The sequence below is a fragment of the Drosophila innubila genome, assembly GCF_004354385.1.
Source record: "Drosophila innubila isolate TH190305 chromosome 3R unlocalized genomic scaffold, UK_Dinn_1.0 2_E_3R, whole genome shotgun sequence".
NCBI classification, from domain to species: domain Eukaryota; kingdom Metazoa; phylum Arthropoda; class Insecta; order Diptera; family Drosophilidae; genus Drosophila; species Drosophila innubila.
This window is the reverse complement of record NW_022995380.1, coordinates 1565378-1587961: the sequence shown is the minus strand read 5'-3', so window position 1 is coordinate 1587961 and position 22584 is coordinate 1565378. Positions and strand designations below refer to the sequence as shown.

The 22584-nt window shown below is 35.2% G+C and overlaps 3 protein-coding genes across 3 annotated transcripts; 2 read left to right on the top strand and 1 right to left on the bottom strand.

Moving 5' to 3' along the window:
* The first annotated feature begins 524 nt into the window (after nt 1-524).
* On the top strand, nt 525-1690 carry LOC117791749 (alpha-tocopherol transfer protein-like). The gene is made up of 3 exons (XM_034631623.1): nt 525-869; nt 931-1303; nt 1365-1690. The coding sequence occupies exons 1-3, from the start codon at nt 571-573 to the stop codon at nt 1623-1625; spliced, it is 933 nt and encodes a 310-aa protein (XP_034487514.1). The 5' UTR covers nt 525-570; the 3' UTR covers nt 1626-1690.
* On the bottom strand, nt 1648-9638 carry LOC117791748 (myogenic-determination protein). Its single transcript, XM_034631622.1, has 5 exons — nt 9031-9638; nt 6385-6507; nt 6242-6316; nt 2119-2197; nt 1648-2056 (listed from the first exon to the last, which is right to left on the bottom strand). Exons 1-5 carry the CDS (start codon nt 9505-9507, stop codon nt 1842-1844), a joined length of 969 nt encoding a protein of 322 aa, XP_034487513.1. The 5' UTR covers nt 9508-9638; the 3' UTR covers nt 1648-1841.
* A 9829-nt stretch (nt 9639-19467) lies between these two features.
* LOC117790210 (glutathione-specific gamma-glutamylcyclotransferase 1) lies at nt 19468-22229 on the top strand. Its single transcript, XM_034629553.1, has 5 exons — nt 19468-19671; nt 19790-20343; nt 21142-21177; nt 21439-21517; nt 21590-22229. Exons 2-5 carry the CDS (start codon nt 20020-20022, stop codon nt 22024-22026), a joined length of 876 nt encoding a protein of 291 aa, XP_034485444.1. The 5' UTR covers nt 19468-19671; nt 19790-20019; the 3' UTR covers nt 22027-22229.
* Nucleotides 22230-22584: the final 355 nt, after the last annotated feature.

The following is a 22584-nucleotide window of genomic DNA, read 5'->3' as shown; positions in this document are numbered from 1 at the left end:
AGTGACGAAAGTCATTCCATGCTCCAAAATTTATGATATAAAATTTTGTGACGAACAATACTCAATTTAATATATAAATTGCACCATGCGCAAAAAGGTTGAGCTTCAAATTACACAAATATTAGTTTTTACTCAGTGCCGAATGTAATTTTTTTTTTTTAATTTATTTATTTTTAGTTTAGTCAGCTAAGACTAAACCTTTCGATTGGTATGTAACTCGAGCTGATCGGACAGTCGTAGCAAATTTTCCATATTAGCTGTATATATTGCTAGTGGCCTTTCGCACCCTTCGTGCTGCTTTCGTCACTAGCGCGGACTGCCGTCCGCAGTGATAGTTAGTACGTTTGGCTTTTTCTTACTGCTCATTAGTACAATAAGATAAAATTAAAGTTTAAGCTGCGGGTTGCGGGTATTTTAAAGTCGAGCACACTCTATTGTAGCGTTCTAGCCAGTTGTATATCTAACAGTGAGCGTTTCGGGCCATAGCAATGTCAACCGATAAGATTACACACCCTTTCTCACCCACAAGAAATCATTGCGCATTCGAGTTGCAGCTACCACGTTGTTAGCATGTCCAATTTGCGAACTCTGGAGCCATTATTAGCCGCTCTCGCCTTGGCCGAGTGCAATGAGCAGCAGTCGGAGAGAGAGGCATTGGTAGCCACAGTGCAGACATGGATTGCCAAGTCGCCGTATCTGAAAGCACGCACGGATGAGCAACTGATCCTGGCCTTCCTCCGACGCTGTCGTTTCAGTGTGGAGGAAACGAAACGTCGCATCGACAATTATTATTCCCTGCGTAATGTATTTCCCGAGGTGCTCGGTTCCCGGCAAGTGAATGAGGCTTTGATGAAGCAGTTTGATTGCGGGTAAGTGAAATACTCGTATGAATTCAAGGGGAAAACTCGCTTAAATTGCTGTAATCCACAGGATTCATGTCATACCCGAACGGCCAGTTAGTCCCCAAGGAGCCAGAGTTATCATCTCGCAGTTCTGCAAAGTTGACCCAAAGTCATCGAGTCCCCGGGAAGCTTTCAAGCTGCTCTTCATGCTCCTGGAACTGCTGGCCCAGGAGTGTGACAATGCGACAACTGCGGGTCTCTTTTGGGTGGTGGATGCACGTGATGTTACCATGGAGCAAATGCTTCAATACGACCCATTTCTGCTGAAGAAGTCCTTTATGTTTGTGGATCAATGCTTGCCGCTGCGTTTCATGGAGATTCACTTGGTGAACATGATACCCTCAGGACAGACGGTCTTCAATTTTGTTACCTCCTTCCTGCCCGCTAAATTGCCCTGGAAGGTGCGTAAGATCCAAGGATCTATCTGTATTTCCTATCTGATTTTTCAATCATCCTTTTCAGTTTGTGGTGCACAAGAAGTCAGAGGATTTGTATAAGCATCTGTCCCCCGAGGCCATGACCATTGAGTATGGTGGCAAAAATGGCTACCAGGCGGAGGCTCTGGATTACTGGCGTCGGAAACTGCAGGAACGCAAGGATTACTTTGAGGAGGATGCCCAATATGGTACAAATGAGAAGCTACGCGTTGGCCTGGCCAATGCCTGGGCCAGCGGGGAGCTGAGTGGCACAAGCGGCTCCTTTCGCAAATTGGAAGTGGATTAATTAATGAACAAGCTATTTTTCATTTTTTACACATAAATATATTTATTAAGTACATAGTTGGTAGAGCTACAAGAATACTAATTTATTACTAACATTTTCACTGGGCTTTAACTAAAGATCCTTTGTTATCCTGTTTGTATATCGCGTATCCTTTTTGCTGTCACTTACAAATATCTTTACAATTAACTAGTTATATAATATTGGGGCAACTTAATGCTATGTGCTGCATTTCTTCTTGAAATTGGCATGCAACGAAGATGTCGTCGACTTTGCGTTGGATGCGGACGCGGATGCAGCCAAGGATGTGGATGTGGATTTATTGGATACGGCTTGAATAGGAGCAGCATTCGTTGTACTCTTATTGATGCTCTGAACAATTAGATTGAGACAATCCAAACTTGAACCATTCGGACTGCTGCTGCTATCGAAATCTGTTGAGATACAAGATACAATTTGTAACCTGAAGATTGCAGGTATCTCTTGCCAATTTTACCTGCGAATTGACCATATTTTTCCATGTGTCGGTTGTAGAAATTAAGTTTATCCTCCAGATATGCACCGGCATAAGAGCTCTGTAAATAAAGAAATAAAGATTTCATATAAAATGTGGTCAAATAATATTAAGAATATTGTAGTTGTGTTATAAAATAAAATAGGAAAATAATACTAGAAAAATTGTGATTGGAAATAAAATATTAGAAAATCAAATCTTGAAATTCACAATTTAACTTGAGAAAGAAAAAACTTAAAAATATAATAGTTCAGATAGTTAAAAAAAATTGGTTTATTAATTAATATTTCCTTGTTGCTCGTTTCTATATTTATTTTAATTTTATTTAAATTGTATTATGAATTTCAAATTTACAGAAAACAATTCAAAATTTGTAAGAGGTACCATAAATATGTTAAATATGTTAAATGTACGAGAACTCGTATCTTTAAGATACTTTTGCACATCTCAGTTTGAAGTACCACAAAATTAGCAAAGCAATAAATTAGTGAAAAATGACAATGTCAAAATGCTTGTCTGCCTGTCATCTTTGCCTCCAAATGCCATAGAAAATGCACTCTAATGATGAGATTAAGCCAAAATTTATGTCGTCACTGGCTGCGATTGTGGCTAAAAGATTCCACGGCATGAGTTAGCCAATTAAAATGCATTGAACCAAATGCAGCCGGAGACGGAACCAGAGACGAAGAAGAAGCTGGTAGATGAAGAGGGAAAGAGAGATGTGGATGGAGACGAAAAACGCGTCGGAGCATTGTCTCTCTAGAGACTTTTGCCGGGCCACTTATTGCAATTAAATTAATTTGCAGCAAATATTCAGATTCGCGCGCATACGCAGACGACAGGCGAGGGAGAGGGGTGGCAAGAGAAGGGGAAAGGAGCGAGCAGGAAGAGATGGTTGGAAAGTGGGGGGAAGGAAGGGGAATGTGGAAAACGGAGATGCGCAGATTTCATTAGAAAAATTGCCTTAACGCTTTTGTTAGGCAAATTATAATTGCCACTTCTGGGTGGGTTTGCCTTCATTTCTGTGGAATAAAAACTCCACGCTTGCCACATGCAACATGCAACTGATGAAATGTTAAGATTTTAATGCAGTTGCCGTTGCCTTTGTCGACGCAGCGTCTGCAAGGATCAGAGCACATGACAGTGGACACGGGCAAAAGCAGAGAGCGGAGAGAGTGGGGAGAGATGGCAGAGTGGCACACCAAGTGTGCTGTGCATGTGTGTGTGTGTGTGTGTGTAGTGTATTTATAGGCACAGTGACATGAAAACGACACCCAGTAAAAACAGCAAGCGAACAAGCAGAGAACAAAACACTAAACACAGCAACAACAATAGCAACAACAATAGCACCAACAGCAACAACAACAACTCATGCTGCACTTTTATAAAGCGATTTATCATTTTCCAAGCGTTTAGTGACAGCATGCGCTCGATATATGCGACACACAAACGAGTACAAAACACAACAAAAATATTCACATGCATTTTTGTTTTATTTCTTACGATATCATACATATAAATATATACATATATACATATGCTTATATGTATATCATGTGTGCTATATCTGAATGAAATGCCACTTATCATCCAACCGAAAGCATTTTATGAGTTGCTTTAAGATTTTAAGCCGCTTTTTGGCGCGTTTTACTGACGGCATTTTTATTTGAAATGTAACGGATATGTGGCATTATGTTGTATTTACATACAAGCGTCTATATTGCATGTTGCATAAATTATGAGCATATCTTAAGCACATTTTCTTCGTTTATTTTTATCGGCTTTTTTATTATCACAAATTGACAAACGACCTCATAGATAAGGCACACTTATCATTCAGTAAGTACATAGTACACATGTAAAGTTCACTTCCGATATGTGTGTCCATTTCTTGAGTCATTTGCACCTAAATTTTGATATAAAAAAAATGCCAAATTTATGGCTCGTCACACACAAAAAAACTTAAGTAATTGCACTTGAAGTGTCAAATGAACTGATAAGAGATAAGAGCTCTCGCATGGTGGGAATCGTTTAATACTAGATTGTATCACCAGGTGTGCTGCAGTTTAAGATTATAGAGTACATTTGATAATGTGCAGACCTAGTAATCTGCAAAGTCTGTTTATTTATAACACATTTCTTATCGCATTTAATGTAAAATAGTTGCAACTCCAGATTCCTGCCCCTTGTTAGTTTGGTTCCCCCTCAAATGGAAGGAATGGATTGGATGGATGGATTGTCAGCCTCGGGCTGAAATGCATTTTAATGTCTGCACTCTGGCATTTCGCCAGTTTTTAATCAAACTATGGACGCACATTAATATCTGCCATTGAGGGCGCACTGTCGACGTACAAAAAATATGCAAGGTTTTATGGTAAATTAACAAATTTGTACATTAAAATGTGAAAAACTCAAACAAACTGCATGGAAATTATTCAGCTGAATCTTTCCTGTGCCAGTGAGTTAAGATCGGGGATCCATAAAAATATAGTCTCGAGGCTATTGCAAAAATGTTCGCGTAATTGTTGACAATTTGTTGTGCTGTCACATGCCCCATGCCTCATACCCCATGCCCCATACTACATGCACCATGCACCATGCCCCATGTCCCAGAGGCGCAATGTCTTGCAACACCTTTCGGGGAACATCGCTCCGATCTTGTCATGTTTTTCCTGTGCAATTTGTCAACTGACACATTTCCCTCGAACATGAGCTTATTGTGAAATAGAATTGAAAAGCCGCTGCCACCTCCCGCCATCCCTAACTATCCCTTCTCCTTCCAATTTGACTCAAACATGAAATTTAAAATACGCAGCCCAAGTTTTCATTCCCAGCGCCTATTAAAATTTGAAAATGTAGGGTATAATGGTAGAGTGTAAATTTATGTTATATTTAATAATTCAAAACAGACGATTTTACAGAAATGCGTTAAACCGGTATCAACCGATTGAAATTGGTAACCGTAACTGAAACCCTAACCAACACTGTATTATTACACGGAAACCGAAAAAACGATTCATGTGTAATGGTTTATTTCGGTTCAATTATGTTTTTAAGAGGTTATTATCGTTATTCAAACTAATATAAATTTTTAATAGATCTTTTCTGTAATCAAAGAAGCTTTGCTTAAATATTAATTTTCTTATAAAATTTTTTTCATCTGAAAAGTCACTACTATTTTTCAAGGCTAGTAAAATGTCGCTTACATTATTTACATCATAAATGTCCAATGCTAATGAAATAACAAATTCATTAAAAATTAAATAGTAGTTAGTTGGCCCCGTCTGTGTGAACTTAGAAATCTAAATCTATTTTCAATTTGAGACCGATTTCAGACAACAGATTTTAATTTTTAGACCGCTAACACTACAACACAATTTGATTATTTAATTCCATGTTAGGGTATCGTATAGTTGTGTCATCTCGACTGGAGCGTTCTTACTTTTTTCACTTGGAAAAGGGGGGAAACATAAAAATCGGTCCCATTCACGTTTAGCTGTTTCGACTGCCTAAAAGGCATTCTGTGTGGCAGAGCATCCGAATTTGTTATAATTAATTTACAACACGATCGTTTCGTTTATAGTTTATAGTTAAGGGTTGGGTGGGCCCGATACCAAAAGCACATAAAATGGAAATTTATTTATTGCATTTCACAAAATGCAGATGCATCTGTAGCGTCCAGCTTCCAGCATAAATTCCTGAATCATTTGTAGCTTCTGCGTATTGTTTGCCCAGGGGGACAAACTCTTCTGGGCAATCATAACTCATAATATTTAAAAATGAAGGGAGCTTATTAAGTCACACGTCAGTGAGAGCATAAATTGTTGAGCAACAAATGAGAATAAGAATATGTACAAGGAAATCGAAAAGTATAGATATGGGATATGGGATCGTGAATGGGGGCTGAAGACCCATGTTATTCTATTTTCATGTAGAGCAAGCTCGTCGAGCGGTCCCTGAGATTTTGATGAATGTGCGTGTCGCCAAAAGGAAAAATGTACGAAAATGTTTTTCATGCATGAGGTTTTTACGAGAAAATAATTGCGGAACGTTTTCTTTCAGTTTGCCGTTAATATTAATTGGCGTTAAGCAAAAAAAAACTTACCAGATAATCGGACTGGCAACTTTTGCCGCTCAAACTGGGCGCCAGATTGTCGCCATTTCGAGTGGGCGTGGATTCCTAAAACAAGCCACAGAAAAAACACTTGAATTACTCGAGTCATCATGCAAATAGTTCATGATTCTTACCTGTAACAAATCCTCCAAACTTTCAATGTACTCAATGGCATTGCGCAAGATCTCGACCTTGGGCAGACGCTGATTGGGATTGGATGATGTGCGTCGCTTTAAGATCTCAAAGGCCTCGTTAACCTAGAAAGCAAATGGAAGCCAAGTTATGCGACATCTTCAATTAAAACTGATAACTCATCAGTGGAGGAGGACCATAGAAATCATAGAAATCCATTAGATATGCCATAAAAACCTAAACGAAACACCGAAAAACCAAAGACATCATCTCATCTTTAAGTGGCTCTTTAATAAAACATATTTTAAATTAAATTGCGCATAAAATTTAAACAATTAAACCGTCGGGCGCGGGTGTTAACGATGGCCAAAGTGTCGGTTCCCCTTTTTCAGAAATTGTTTCTAGTAAATGGCTCTTCCACAGGGGTTTTGTCAATCTATAAATATAACGTCTCTTGGAACTTGGTTCTTGATTCTTGGTTCTACACATTTTACGATTTGTCGTAGAACTCTTGAGCTCGTTAATGTTCTTTTTTTACGAGTTATGTTTGGCAAATCCTGAACTTTTATGCTTGTTGGGTGGTTTCTGTTCTTCTTTTTCCTTAATATTTTGAAATTTGAAATTTAGGGCCAAATGATTGCAAGTGACATTTACGTCCACGATGTGTTAATTTCCGTGGCGCAACAAAGTTGCACGTAATTGCATTCGAGACTTCAACATTCTCTAGCAAAAATACAACTTCTCAATTCCCTGAGTAAATATCTTAATCCCTTGTAGTCTTCTTACGTCTTCATTATATTTTTACCATACGATTTTCTGATACGAGTATTTTCAAGAATTTCAGCTATTACAAAAATCATTCCAAAATCAAGCAAATCAGGCCTTTTTAATACATGTAAAGATAAATTTAGCTTTATATGTAACAGTTCCTAAAAACAAATCTACTAAGAAGCCTACAAACTTCAAACGAGATGCAAAATCTATGCTCTATCCTCTATATTTTAACTATACTTTACTTCTTTTCTTAATTCACAGTATAGAAAGCATGTCTCGAACCATTTACAACTTATCTTAAATTAAGTAAGAATTATACTTGATTCAAGAAATTTGGTTTTTATTTTTGACTTTATCGATTAAAGGAAAACTCTTTTATCGGTTACGGTCTTTTTACCCATATTCTATATATTTTGATAGATTAAAAATTAGCTTAGTTTCATAAAATTCCAAATTTCTGTAAGTTGCGAAAACAATAATTTTGAAAAAATGTTCAATATTGAGAAATTATTTTCTGTTCTAATTAATATTCCAGAAAGCCATTAGTGTTAATTTCTTATAAAGAAACTTATTAAATTCGATTATGAGACATAGTTCAATTTGATATATTGAAATTTTTGCCAACAGAAGTTGAATGATTTCAGATTTAAAGTCAATTTTCAATTCCTTTCCTAGACTGAACACCAAATAAGATCCAAATAATTTGACAAAAGAAAGCGATTAGAATGTGACAAATATAAGTGGTTTTCTGGGCTAAAAAGCCGTGTTTACATTTTATGCATGAATGGTACTTTGAAATTTATTTCGTTCGATTTGCACTTCTGTACTTAAGATTAATTCATATAAAACTTAATAAATTTTACACTCAGAAAAAAATCAAGTATTCCGTACTCAAATCAAGATGTCAGAATTGCTTTCTTCTATAGCGCCGTCATGTTGTCAATTAGAAAAAAAATTAATGCTCAAAATTAAAACTTTGCTTCTTGTGGCCATGTTTTATTTGGAAATTATTTGTGCAAATGATATTTCCTCTAAGGTTCGAAGTGCACTGTGTAATATTTTCATGAAGCTAATCAATAAGGGAAAAAATTTAAAAGTGCTTTGACTACTTTGATAATATTGCTTTTCTGTAGTCATAAAATTTATATACATCTATGTCTATACATACATACAGAATACAAACATACAACATATTTTAAGCACAACTGTCTTTTACTCAGTATTTTGTTCTTGATTCTAGAAAAAAACCTTCTTATTTTTAAATTTAAGTACAATTTGTACTTAAAATAAGTATTATTAGTACGGAACGGACTTAAAATGTTAAGAACGAAAACATTCTTAAATCAAACACATTCGGAATAGTGCGCAGAACGACATTTTTTTCTGAGTGTAGGACGAAGTTTTACAAGATTTGAGCTTGAGATATATAGTATTTAATTAGATCAATACTCAAATTTAAATTAAAAATAGGTTGGGAAAACGATGATATCGCCTTAAAAACATAATTGAAATGCTTGACTGAACTAAACTGAACGTTATATAGGATTCGGGTATTTCGGCTTGAATAATTTCTTTTGTTTAGTATCGGTATAAAAAAAGGTCTTGTTTTGTTTAGGGTTTCAATTATGGTTAGAAATTTCAATCGTTTAATACTGGTTAAGGGTTACGGTTTCGATTACAGTTTTAACCCCTAATAAAAACTGTTACTAAGTCTCATTTTCTCCTAAGATATATAGTGATCATCCAAAAAAGACAGTAATATACGTATTTATATCCTGAGCGTGATTAACAATCGCTTGTACTACATCTCTGATGCGAATAATATAAACTTCCATTGATAAACCTTAAACATTTCCAGACTTAACAGGGTTTACCTTTCTGAGTCGCCGTCGCTCCCGCATTGTGGCTGCCTTCCGTCGATCGACGGTGACGCTTTTCTTTTTGCACGCCTTGCAGGCCCAGGTGAGACAGGGACGGGAGGATTGGGCCGAGGCGCAGACGAGGGGTGCAAGCACATGCTCCTCGGAACTGAGACTGCTGTCCTCGTCATCGTAGTCCGTTGTGTAAATGGGCGAGGATGTCATCGAGAGTTGCTTGGTGGGATCTGTGGATTGATGATTTCTACTCTCGAAACTGCAGGCGGCATTGCTGATATCGCCGACGGCATTAAAGCGATTGAAGAAATGATGCAGTGTCTGGTGAGGATTGTGACTGACATTTGGATGCGTCTGGCTGTTGTTGCTGTAAGCGTATTCCGCAGAGTTAGTTTGCTGCTGATAATTTGTATATTCCTGTTTAATGCCATTGCCAGGCAGCATGCCATTTGAATTTGAATTGTTGTATTTGGTCATGGCTAGGAATTCTAACTTCAAAATCACAATCACTTCACTGCGCTCCAACTGCACAAAGAACGTTCACGTTCATAAGATTCCGATTGCAATTACGATCGCGATCGAAAAACCGAGAGACGAACCGACGCCCGCAACAAACGCGACAAAATTGAAGAAAACACTCATGAATGTTTTGTGTATGAGGCGCAAATCTTCCCCAGAATCAAATCACATGTGTTCGACTCTTGCTCTGATCTTGCTGCGTTTTGAGTGGCCGCCTCATGCTCTTCGAGTGGCATCTATTTATAACGCGGCACGCCATTAGACACTGTCACACATTGGCGATTCTAAACAGAAGGACGAGAGAGATTCAGATGAGCGTTGGCCACGCCCTCAACGCCACCAACCACTACAAATGTGGATGATGCTCAGACTCTTTTCACTTTTCCGCTCAATGAAAATTTGCGTGTTGTGTTTGCAAAAGGCTTATTATACTATAATCGTATTATACTATATTCTACTTTCATACGCGTAGTTTATTTATTGTCAGCGCCCAGATTAAAAGTCAAATAAATTTGAATCTACCTGTCCAGCTATTAGCGCATCGCATATAAATTTGGGATGGAAAACAATTCGTTAATGTGACACTTTTTATGGAGGCAGTCCACCCCCAGCCTCCCCTTGCCCAACATTCCCCTCACAACATAGTATGCTTAATTTTCATTGTTTTCACTTTTCTTCACTTTTCTTCTTTCGTGCTTCGCATCAAATTGAGCAAAAAAATAAACGTACAAAATAAAAATAAAAATAGTCTTTCCTCCGTGGGTATAATTTGTTTATTTATCGCTGCTCAAACAAAATATATATCTTTGGAAATCACCTCTAAATCTTCTTGAATGGTATTGTAAATCTTTTGTCTTAGGCTCGTGGTTTTTGTGCATTTCCTTATATTTTCCATTTTCCATTGTGTATTGTTTTTGTTTTTGTTTTCTTTTTGTCACCGCCATCTCAGCTTTTCTTTCATTTGTGAATCTCGTTGATAAATGTTTTGTTTTGATTTGTTCTGATTTTATTTTGAGCGAAGGTAAACTTGACCAAAATTTGTTTATATTGGCCACAACATAATCCCAATAATAAACTAGACTATTCATTTGTTTTTAAAGTTTGCCTATTATTATTTGATGGTTCTAAAAATCTAACTTACGCATAGTGCAAACATGCTAAAATTTAAATAATAATAATAATAATAATAATAATAATTTCCAATAAAATTAAATGTTTATTTAGCTTGAACGTCATTGTTTTTGGGCTTAATGTTGTTGAGAATAACTTAATATTTATATAAATTTTAAGTACGTATACATATTAAAACGAATTTAAACATTTAAAATTTAAATTTAATATCGTTAAGTTTTAATATCGTTTGTTTGTGGCAGTGCTGCCCATTTCACATATAAGGACGCCATCTTTTGCAAGAAAAATCTTCAGTTCGAATACTTGCCAAGCTCGAAACATCGCCACATTCATAAAGTATTGCATACTTTTATGCGCTATTTTTAATAACACTATTTGGCTTAACAAAATATCTCACCATTTTAATTGTTGTATTTTTATTATTATTTAAAAAAAATGGATATTTTGAAGCACGTATGCTTAACAAAATGTTTTAGTTTAGGGTTAAATTACGTTGCTTTTGTAAAAGTGCTAGGCATTTCATACACTAAAAGCGCCATCTGCTGTTAGAAAATGCGTCAGCTTGAATAGACGCACAGATAATCATAGGGTATTGCATACTTGTATGCGCCATCTTTATAAACAATTTAGTTCAGCAAAACAACTCTCAGTTTTTAAATGTCAAAATTTCTAACAATTAAAAAATAATTAAAATATTTAAGAATGTTTACTTTTATTTCAAGCTTGATTGTCGTTTGTTTTGAAGCAGAGCCGAGAATTTCACACACTAAAAGCGCCATCTATTGTTAGAAAAGGATCAGTTTCGGACAATGATAAAGTTCGAGAAAACGATATTCATAAAGTATTGCATACTTGTATGCGCCAGCTTTAAAAACAATTTGTCTCAAAAAATCAACTCATATTATTAAAATATCATATTTATTTAAAATTAAAAACTAATCAAAATATTTAAGAACATATTTACAATTGTAAAATTTTGCTTTAATTTTGAGGAAATGAAATTCCTTTAACTGAAAACAAAATACTTTATTGTTTTAGAAGCAATTTTGCATCATCCTTAAATTTAACTATGTGTATTAATAGTTTTAAATTAAGTGAAAACGCTCGACCTGGTTGTTATCTATTGGCAAGGTAGTGTTTGATTTTATCTACTCAATTTAAAGAACTGATGCAACTTTTGACAGAAATTTTGTTACCTATCGTACATTGGCTGAGGTCATTGCTAAAATGTGTCATCTGTTATTGTTGTTTATTATTGTTACATATGACATTGTTGTTGTTAATTTACTCGTACCTAAGCAACTGGTTTGTGTTTAGTCTCACGGCTTGTTGTTGTTGTTGTTGCTATGATAAGACTCAATGCTTTCTGCTTTCCATTCATAAAAATGTGCAACATGCGGCAAACGCGCGTGTAAATTACGTCAGCCAAACTCTGCTGATGATGAGTATGCAATGGGAGAGCAAAAGTGAGGCGCATGTGCGTGTGCAAAATGAATAAGAGAGGCGGAGAGCGAGAAGAAAGTTGCAGATTTACATAGCTCTAATTCTTATCACAGTACATATTTGAGCCTGGGCAAGGCGTACTTGGCAACAGCTGTGAGCGCGCCATAAAACGTGGCAGGTGCAAAGCATTCAGAAAGCAGAGCCGTAAAATACAACATCGTCCATGTATGTATGTATGCATGCATGTATCGTAAATGTATATACACTTAGAAAAGTAATTATTTTCACAAAGAATAAAAGTACTAAATTTGTTTTAATTTATATAAATAGTTAAACTCAATGAATCTTATTCTTTTTATTTATACTTGTTTAAAGAGCCAATAGATATACTATTTTTAAACTAAGATACACAGTAAAAAGTTCGTTTTCTTTGCAAAATAAAATATGTGAGTTACTTATTTTGTCATAACAATTTCTTGACTAACTGTGTGTATAGATATTGCGCATCTTGTACAAGAAGACAAAGTATAATAAACGAAAACTTTTAACATTTCTCTGTGCACACAGCATTAAATATTAGCGATGAAGCGAACGAAAATACTGAGATGTGTTGAAAAAGGTTGAAGAGGGGTGGTCAGAGCGAGACAGCGAGGGAGCGGAGTAGTGCGTGGCAATATTTGAGCGCGGAATGACGGAGCGAAGTCCGCAGTTACATTAAAGCCGTCACAGCAGACGGATGGGCGCGCAGCTCGTGAGTGATTACAATTGTGATACAGTTACACAAATATTCGTACAAGCACATACTCACACACACACTGATATTTGTATAAATTGTGCGAATGATTGAAATTCGTAAACACAACAAAGTGAACACAAGAAGATGCTGTTAAAGAGGCGCCAATACAGAGTGTAGTGTTTAAGTTGAACTCAAGATGAAAAGCAATTAAAGCAATACTATGGATAATTGCAGTAACTAAAGCAAAAAATGAAACAACAAAGAAATCGTTAAACATTAACTGTGAAAGCTGCAACAAATACACAGGTAAAAAAACTGATTGTCGCAGCATCAACTGTGTTATTGAAAGCAAGGCAACTGAAATATATGTGTCAGCATGTCAAAAGTTTATAGGCCAAACGACTGACAGGTCTCGTCTCTCATATATACAACCATCTCATACAAATGCGACATCTTCAGTGTCAACACATGCTGTGTCGACTATGTACATATATACATATGTACATATGTATGTATTTTCTTCTGTTGAATTTATTTTTGTCTTACAACTCTCATTACTTTTGTTATTATTCGCGTGTTCTCTTATCAATGCTTTTGTGTGCGCCTTTCGTGTTGTCTCCTACTCTCCCTCTCGCACCTGTTATCGGTTCTCTCTCAGACCATAAGTGTAAACGAACCATTACGCTTTCTCTCTCTTGCCTCGCTCTCTCCGCTTTTATGATTGTTATTGTTGTTGTTGATACATTAAAAACAAAAATATATTTTTATTAAATGTATGTATGTATATATAAAAATGCAAATGTTGGACAATCAGATTTGACCATTTACAGAAATTCCTATGACAGGTGAAAGCAAACCAGTACACATATACATTTGTACTAAATGGATAATAAACAAAATTTCAAATTACCAGACACTCAGTAGTCTAATGATGCTGTACAGTGTGCACTAGCTAAAGCGAATTACTCACTCCCATCACCAATTCATTGACAGTCCCATTTCATTGGCACGTGCCATATTTACATACACACATACAAATACATAATTACTCACATATGTATGTCCATATAAGTAAGTTTATATAAAGTGTGCACTTTTCTTGTTGTTGTTGATGTTTATTGTGTACTTAACCTATTAACATAAATACACTCAATAATAGTACATTCAAACCGTAGGAATTCCAAGGTGTGATCGCTTAAAGTATTTTAAATATTATTATTATTGATGTTGACATGTACAAGAAAGAAGCGTAATCCGTATGTTTCCAACGTCTCTTATATTTATTTAATGTCAACTAAAAGTATTTAACAGCTAAATAATAATAATAATAATTAGAAAAAAATAATATAAAATCAGATTTCAACTTTATAAAATTGAAAAATAAATACTTAAATAATAATAAATTTTAAGCTTTAAGAAATAATAATAAATAGTTGAGAAGTTTGGGTAATTTCACAAATTTTACTAAATATGAAATTTGTTCAGGCTGTTAAGCTCACCAATCAATCGAAAAGTTTAGTCCTAACTAACAAAGTGGTATACTTAAACTCACCAGGCTCATGAGATAGGAGGGTGTAAGTGGGAGGCGAATAATTTTAATGATTGCAGCTAATGGGGTCGTTGGGGCCCTTTGGTCAAAATCTTTTATTTTAAAAAAATTCTAATCAAAAATACGTATAATAAGTTTCAAAGTATTAAAATATTCAAAAGTTAAACGATTTCTTAGAGCGGAGCTGGAACGTTATATAAAAGTTGGACTCGATATGATAATAGACATTTTATTTCTAAAAGCTCTGAGTGGAGAGAATGCAACTGGAACAACATAGCACAGATAGCGCAAATAATCAAGCTGATATTGAACAACTTATGGTGGAGCTGGAACAACAGAAAAAAAGCTGAGTAGATCAGGATTCTGATATTAAACTTCTTCGAGCAGAGCTGGAACAACAGAAGAAATATGAAGTAGAGCAGGAATTTAATATTTAAAATCTTCGAACAGAACTGGAACAACAGAAGAAAGATGCAGTATCGCAGGAATCTGATATTAAACATCTTCAAACAAAGTTGGAACAACAAAAAAAAGATAAAGTATCGCTGGAATCTGATATTAAATATCTTCGAACAGAGCTGGAACAACGGAAGAAAGATGGAGTAGATCAGGATTCTGATATTAAACTTCTTCGAACAGAGCTGGAACAACAGAAGAAATATGGAGTAGAGCAGGAATCTAATATTAAACATCTTCGAACAGAGCTGGAACAACAAAAGAAAGGTGCAGTATCGCGGGAATCTGATATTAAATGGGGGATGGACTATAATCCTGAGGAGGATGGATGGCAGCGTCAACTTTTATCGGAATTGGGCTGAATACAAAAATGGATTTGGAAATCTAAATGGCGAGTTCTATTTAGGTTTGGAAAAAAATAACGCACTAACTGAATTAAGGAAGCAGGAATTGCTTGTAGTGCTCGTACATTCTGACTAAAGTTATGAGTTGTATGATGACTTTGATTTGATTTTGATCTATGCACTCTTGGAAAAGCCAGTGGAACTGCAGGACATTCGCTTTCATTTCATCGTAGCAAGGAATTCTTCGCATATAATCGGAAAAGTGCCCTTAAAAACTGCGCCGAAGAAAACACTGGTGCCTGGTGGTACGGTGACACAAAAGTGTCAGGAAAGGTATGATGGAATAATTGAATTGTTTTAAAAAGATTCTTTAATGAACTTGTATTCTTACAGTCAATTAACGGGGATATATAAATACCATAATTTTGACAAGAGTGTCATTTGGCAGAGTACTTAGTACTCTAATGTCTTGCAATATTCATTAATCTATATTCTTATATGCATAATTGTCGAGAATTTAATTAATTTAATTTTTACCTCTGTTCGGAATTACCCAAAAAACTCGACATTCTTTTTTTTTTATTTATAATCATTATTCTTCAAACAATAGCATATGAGTAAATCTTTTAAAACCTGAAGTTCAAGTTTACTTTCCAAAAATTTCTATGTTAATTAACCAATGATATTTTTTTCTAATGCAAATCTGGATAGCTTAACTGGTTAGGACATTCATTTAGATTTAGTTATGAACCTGAACATTATTCATTACGCTCATTATATTCAAACTTCTCAGTAGAACTGTATGTTACAATCATTCGATCAACAAAATTAAAGACAAAGTCTTAAAGACTTAGTCCAATTATGTTAATTAAAGAGCATGCAAATAAAAGACCTTTTGATATTAATACAAAGTGTTTCATTGATTGTTTATAATTTGCACAACCAACAGACTTAATCACTTTATCATCCACAGTTGTCAACTGTCTACTGTCTTTGCTCTTATCGAGTGCTTGGTTCATAAGTTGTACACTCTTGGTAAATATGAGTATTGTAGTCTGTCTGGTCAAGTTTTGCAATTACCCCACGGAAACAGAAAGAAGCTTATCAGTGCCACGTAGCGTCATATAATAATAAAATCTAATCAGACGAAGGCATTTGAATTGAAATTTAAGTTTTTCGTCTATTTATTCATTAATTTTTTAATCTCTATTACCAGGTAAACCTGCCTGCAGTATACTTTAATCAAATTACTATTTTAATTTATTTATTAGCAATATACAAGCATATTTAGCTTAGTCATGTGTATTACGTGAACAATGTCAATAAAAATATAGATTATTTGTTTTGATTTGTTTAGTTCCCAATCCGCAAAGCTTTGTCTATTTGTATATTTAAAATGGGCAGAGAATTTCCCAAAATTTTCTAAATAGTACACTTGAAATATACAAGTATGAGAAAGGTTTTTTTTGCATTCAAACACGTTACAATTACTTAATTACTCGTTACTTAGTTTCTGTTGACAATGGACAGTAAAACATGCATTTGGTTAAGCAACGTGAGTCCTAATTGATTGCTGTGAAATTGCGTTAAATGGTAAATTATAGTACACATTGTGTTCATTAAGTGACACACTAAAAGATACAAATGCACGTAGTTATTCGAAATTAAGAAATGGTACATGTGTCTCTCGCATGGCACTGTCTGCTTTTATTTGCGCTTTCTATTATTGTTGACAAATTTAAGTCTCACATAAACACGTATCTTGATATATATGTATGTATCTATTAGATACTATATGTACGAATATTTTTATGTATATGTTTTAGCAAAACTTGTGTGGCAAAGGAAATTGTTAGTGCCTTAGATACTTTCTGTAGCGCCTGTTACCCAAAATGAAAATAAAGAATGAGAGTATGAGAGCCACACAAGCAAGCAATTAATCCCCCTCTGCCCACCCAAGTGTCCCCGCTATTTCCCCCGTCATTCACATACGAATATGTGAAAATATCAACCTTGAACCGCTTGCAAAAAACTTTCACAATGAAAAAAGTTCAGTATCAAGGACTCAGCAATGTGTAGCGAGTATCTCTGGGAATGTCTTGCTGGCACATGCATATGTACATACATGCTTACATACAAGTATAAACAAAATGTTTGCTTTATTTGCTTTGCACGCAAATCAGCAACGTTGCGTATACGTAACGATACGAATGAATGACACGGAAATAAAAGAAATGAAAAGCATTCTCCTATTCGACTTTGTAGATTCAATTGTCAGTATTTATCTTATGTCGCACATGTAAGTGTGTCTTCTCTTAAGGTACATAATACACTATTAAAGCTGCTGGGTATTTTCCATTCGCATTTTTGGGTCATCGAATAGATATGCTTAAAATTATGCAAAAAAACGTAAAGAAGTAGATGAGTGAAAAATTAACACAAATACGATAATATTTAGAAAGAGCGTGTAGAAAACAAATGACTGCGTGGGGTAGACTATAATCAAAACAAAGTCTGCAAAATGTTTAAATATTCATACACGCGCAAGTCATACATATGCATGAGCACATTATAAAATATCTAAAAATAAAAAAATAAAATAAAACAAATACGAGTACATACACGTATGTATGTGTTTTCTTTCGTAGACTTGCGACCACTTGATAAGCACGATATAACTCAACTCAGCTCCAAACACGCTCAGCATTTCTGTCTGCCCGTTCCAATTGTTATTTAACAGCTACGCAGTTTGCAACAACTTCAAGTCCCAGATTCGCACCCAACACCCAATATTATTTAAGAAAAGAGAAGAAAAAGAAGAGGAAACATTGCTTGTGCGTATTTCCCTCAATGGAGGTTTATTTACTAGCCTTTCTGTGTGTCTGTGTCTATGTGTGTGTGAGTTTGTGCCAAAAATTTTTCTCGTATACCGTAAAAGCGACTTGCCTTATCTCGTTACGCCAGACTTTGTGGTGCGAGTTTGGACTTTGACAATATGATAATAGATTCCATGAGTTATAAACTTCTTAAGCTGCAAAGAGAGTTCCCTATATGTACATTTTGTTTATATTAAATTTGAAAAATTCAAAAATATTCAAGTTCAAGTTTCAAGTGATACACAAAGTGTTTTCCGTTTTTTCTTATTCTAACTGAAGATTTTGTTTATACTTGTCTTACGAAAAAAATAAACTGGATCGATTGTTAAATAATTTTAAAGATTTGGCTTGCAGTCTTGATTGTACATGTTCATATAAATTTAAATTTCAAAGTTTTTTTTATTAGAAATTGTATTTGTTAACATATTAATAAGTAAGCTTCTCAGGGGTTTGTAATATTTTTTTTTATAACTTCTTTTGTCTTTTGTAGATGATGTATATTGTGCACATCTGACGTTAGCAAACGTTTTACTCATTTTTTTTTATAACGTCCTTTGTCGCCTGCTTTAAATATATATAAATTGCCCACATTGACGTTACCAAACGTACGTGTATATATATATTTTTGTATAACTTCTTTTGTTGACTGCTTTCAATATATATAAATTCCCTACATCTGACGTTAGCAAACATATATTCTTATTTTAGAAATATACTTATTATATAGAAATATAAATAAAAAATAAAAAAATGTAAAAATATTTCTCGTGTCAATTATTCTGTGCGATCATTATCTGTGCGATTGCCTAATAGAAATTTTGCAAATCAAATTTTTATAATTCTAATCAATTCACGATTATAATAAACTAATTTTATTAAACGCTTCAGCTATAGCACAAATAAATCCACTTGATATCGTTTAAATTTATGATTATTGATTATCAAATTCTCAAGTGTCTTTTTTCGCAGTGTCATTTAATTGGTTTGTAAACAATATAAAATGCAAGCTATAATACTTATTATATTATTCTAGAGGGCGATCGTGTTCAAAGCAAGTCAGCTTTACCCTAAAAGAACTTGTTTGATTCAGTTTCACTATCAGCGGTAGAAGAAAGAGCAAAAGAGACGAAGGCAGAGCGACAACAATTTAAATAGGAATACAAATACACTCACATGTTGTGAATGTGAATGTGAGTAGCTTGGTGTGTATTTTTCGAGTAGATTCAGAGATAAGTCCAGTGCGCCGACGCTGCAGACAGACGACTTAGACAGAACGTCATAAATATATTTTCTACAATAAATGTACAATGACATATACACATACATACGAGTATATATGTATATTATTCGCTCAGAAATGTTTTCGTGTTTCGCACTACCCGTGCGGCTGTTTAATTTGAACTTAGGATCGGCAGTCGCGCGGTTTAGTTTGCCTTGCCGGCTGCTAGCGGAACTATTTAGCTGAAAGTGGTGATAAATTCTGAAGCAACAAGAAAACAATTATAGACGTGTAAATCTTCTTACTATACTATACTTGGCAATTGGGAATTATAGAAAGCGCGTGGTCTGACACATTCATTTGATCAAGTAAGCCTTGAAAATAAAAACAAATGTATCAACAATAACAAAAAAAAAAAAGATTTATTTATTTTATATATTTAAATGTAATTAGACAAAAATTGTATACATTTTTCTCGCTTCACAGAGAAACGGCAAGCTTGACTGAAAATGAGTAACGTGAGATAGCAGCAACATATTGCATGCAACACAAATTCCTCCAGCAGCATGCCAATATAAAAGCCGAGAATTACACACCCACAAAAACGAAAACATCTACATACATACACACATCTAAATAGAATCATCAAAAAAAATATTTCGTTTTGACAACGGGCCTAAATTGAAAGTGTGACTTCCTCACATTTTGGACACAAGATGGCACATTTTAGTGGACATCAGCCGCCCACAGAGGTACCCGCCCATTTTAAGAGTCTGTTTACGAATGGTAAACTGGGCGACGACGATGACAATAACAACAACGGAAACCGCAACAACAATAACAACAACGATGACAACAATAATCAGGAGAATCGGCCAGATAATAACAATGACGATATAGCCTCATGCTGGGTTTTTGGATATGGTTCTCTTTGCTGGATTCCGGGTTTTAGCTACAACAAGTGTATTACTGGCTATATTCGAGGCTACGTCCGACGCTTTTGGCAGGGCAACGTAACACATCGGGGCACAGAAAACGAGGTAAGTTCTAGTACAACACTTTCTTTCAAGCCCAGTCCCCTTCTTATAAAGTCTTTTGTTACGGATCGTTCATAACACTTTTTATATCTGTCGGTTTTCTGAAAAACGAACGCTACGAATAAATAAGGGGAATTCCACAGATTCTATACGCTCTATATGTTGTAGATTTTTGATGACATATACAATGTTCTTTGTTCAAGTTGCTGCTTATAATCAGTAAATGTTTTTATAAAATTTCTATATTTATCCGCAGCACAAACTCAAAATGTATTTTAATTGTAGGTAACGACAGCAACAATGTAAAATAAATAATAAAAATAAAAGGGAAAAAGATCATTTTCGTCACGCCAAAGATTTAATGCCCTTGCAGAGCCCTTTGTTAAACAGTAATAATACAGTAATCCGACTTAAGTAAAATTTTCTTAGTCCTTGTAAGTAAATACTAATTGCATAATCTGAAAAATTGGTTAAAATTTATAAAAAAAAAAAAATTTGTGATTTTTTTGTATTAGTCTTTGATTTTCGACTTAAGATATCTCTCTTATATCGACTCAGCTCGTCATCCTGATCGAGAATATATACTTTAATGTATTACATGTTTCGTGACAGTTTTATAATATCCTCTGCAAGAGTATATTAAGTCAAGATCTGCTTATAAAACAACAGCAAGTTAACAAATAGAACGTGCCAACTGCTCGAAACCCCAACCCCCAACATTCTCCACCCTCATCATTTAAAATGGAAACGCATTTACTTTATAACAATATGCTTTCTTTCTTTCTTTCTTTCTCCACACAGCCTGGACGTGTCGCAACACTTGTGGAAGACAAAGAGGTAAGCATCTGGATATTTTCTTTTATATTAGTTTACAGGGAGAGTTGTATAAGCCTTATTCGAGGCGAGAGAACGCCTCCTTCTTTCCTATATCTGATAAAAACTCTAGCACATTTTCGCATCTCTCTTCATTGGAGTATGCCAGGTAAAAATCCGCAGCAGATATGGGTTTAATTAGTGTGCAAGGCTACGTTTATGTTTAGTTGAACACTGTTTATGTTTTTCGTTAACTTTAATAAATTTTTTTTTTATTGCTTACAGGGCATCACATGGGGCTGTGCGTACAGAATAACGGGCTCAACGGCTCTAGAGTATCTTAAGCAACGCGAGTGCACACTTGGTAAGCATTTACAATATTTAAACCTTATCTATGTGTGAGCTAACTTAAAAATCCTTTCATTCTTTTCAACAGGTGGCTATGCGACACTCGAAACAAAATTCTTTCCCCGCGTCGCTTCGCATGACACACCCTTTGGTGGAGAGGCCGTCGAGGTGTTGGTCTATGTGGCAACGCCGGAGAATCGACATTGGCTTGGTGATGCACCATTGGAAGTGATAGCACAACAAATCGCTAATTGTCGCGGTCCTAGTGGCCATAATGCGGAATATCTGCTGCGCTTGGCACTTTTCATGCACGAGGAGATTCCGGGAGTGCGGGATGAACATTTATTCGAGCTGGAGCGATTAGTGCTGGAGGAGATTTATCGCAAAGATATCCCACTGTCGTCTGTAATGGGTCGCAATCCTGACCGCATACGACGCGACTCACACGAGGATGTTCGCCGCCCGCCATCTTTCGAGTTCACATCCCGAATACCGGACACCAAGCTTCGTTGTCTGAATATTTGATTGTGGCTTTGGTCTCGGCCACAAGGGATGTACGAGTACTACATGTGGAATATACCAAAATCATTATCGATATTTCATAGCACTGGATGCGATGCTAGAGGAAGAGGAGGAGAATTTATGACTAACATCGAAGTGTATTCTTTAAATTGTAAATATTAGCCTTAACAATATGCACAAACTACACGATAACTGATCTGATATAAGTAGTTAAGTATTAGCTATGTTCTAAGTTCTCGTAATGCGAAAGTGATGTCATTACCTATACACACACATGTAATACATAAGAAAAATGCCCAAAAGATGAGAAAAAAGTCAAAAAATAAACAAAACTGAATAAGTATGTGAAATAAAATCCATATTTTTTAAATTTCTTATTAATATTGACTGCATAAATGTGTGGAACACCACAGTATCTTTGTACAGTGCAGCTTCTCTATACCGAACATTAACGAAAAGCAAGAAACGGACATTATGAGACGATCGGATTGGTATTTAGTAACAGAAAGCAGCTGAAACGTATTCTAAATATTTAATAATTCGTATTCATTTTGAAAATGT

Bases quoted from the DNA above. Each gene is read 5' to 3' on its own strand.
- LOC117791748 (XM_034631622.1), bottom strand. From the start codon at position 9,507: ATGACCAAATACAACAATTCAAATTCAAATGGCATGCTGCCTGGCAAT. The intron at 6,508-9,030 runs GTAAACCCTGTT...TTTGCTTTCTAG, and splicing joins AGCGACGGCGACTCAGAAAG to GTTAACGAGGCCTTTGAGAT. The intron at 2,057-2,118 runs GTAAAATTGGCA...GTATCTCAACAG, and splicing joins AAAATATGGTCAATTCGCAG to ATTTCGATAGCAGCAGCAGT.
- LOC117790210 (XM_034629553.1), top strand. From the start codon at position 20,020: ATGGCACATTTTAGTGGACATCAGCCGCCCACAGAGGTACCCGCCCAT. The intron at 21,178-21,438 runs GTAAGCATCTGG...TATTGCTTACAG, and splicing joins CACTTGTGGAAGACAAAGAG to GGCATCACATGGGGCTGTGC. The intron at 21,518-21,589 runs GTAAGCATTTAC...TCTTTTCAACAG, and splicing joins GCAACGCGAGTGCACACTTG to GTGGCTATGCGACACTCGAA.
- LOC117791749 (XM_034631623.1), top strand. From the start codon at position 571: ATGTCCAATTTGCGAACTCTGGAGCCATTATTAGCCGCTCTCGCCTTG. The intron at 870-930 runs GTAAGTGAAATA...TGTAATCCACAG, and splicing joins ATGAAGCAGTTTGATTGCGG to GATTCATGTCATACCCGAAC. The intron at 1,304-1,364 runs GTGCGTAAGATC...CATCCTTTTCAG, and splicing joins CCGCTAAATTGCCCTGGAAG to TTTGTGGTGCACAAGAAGTC.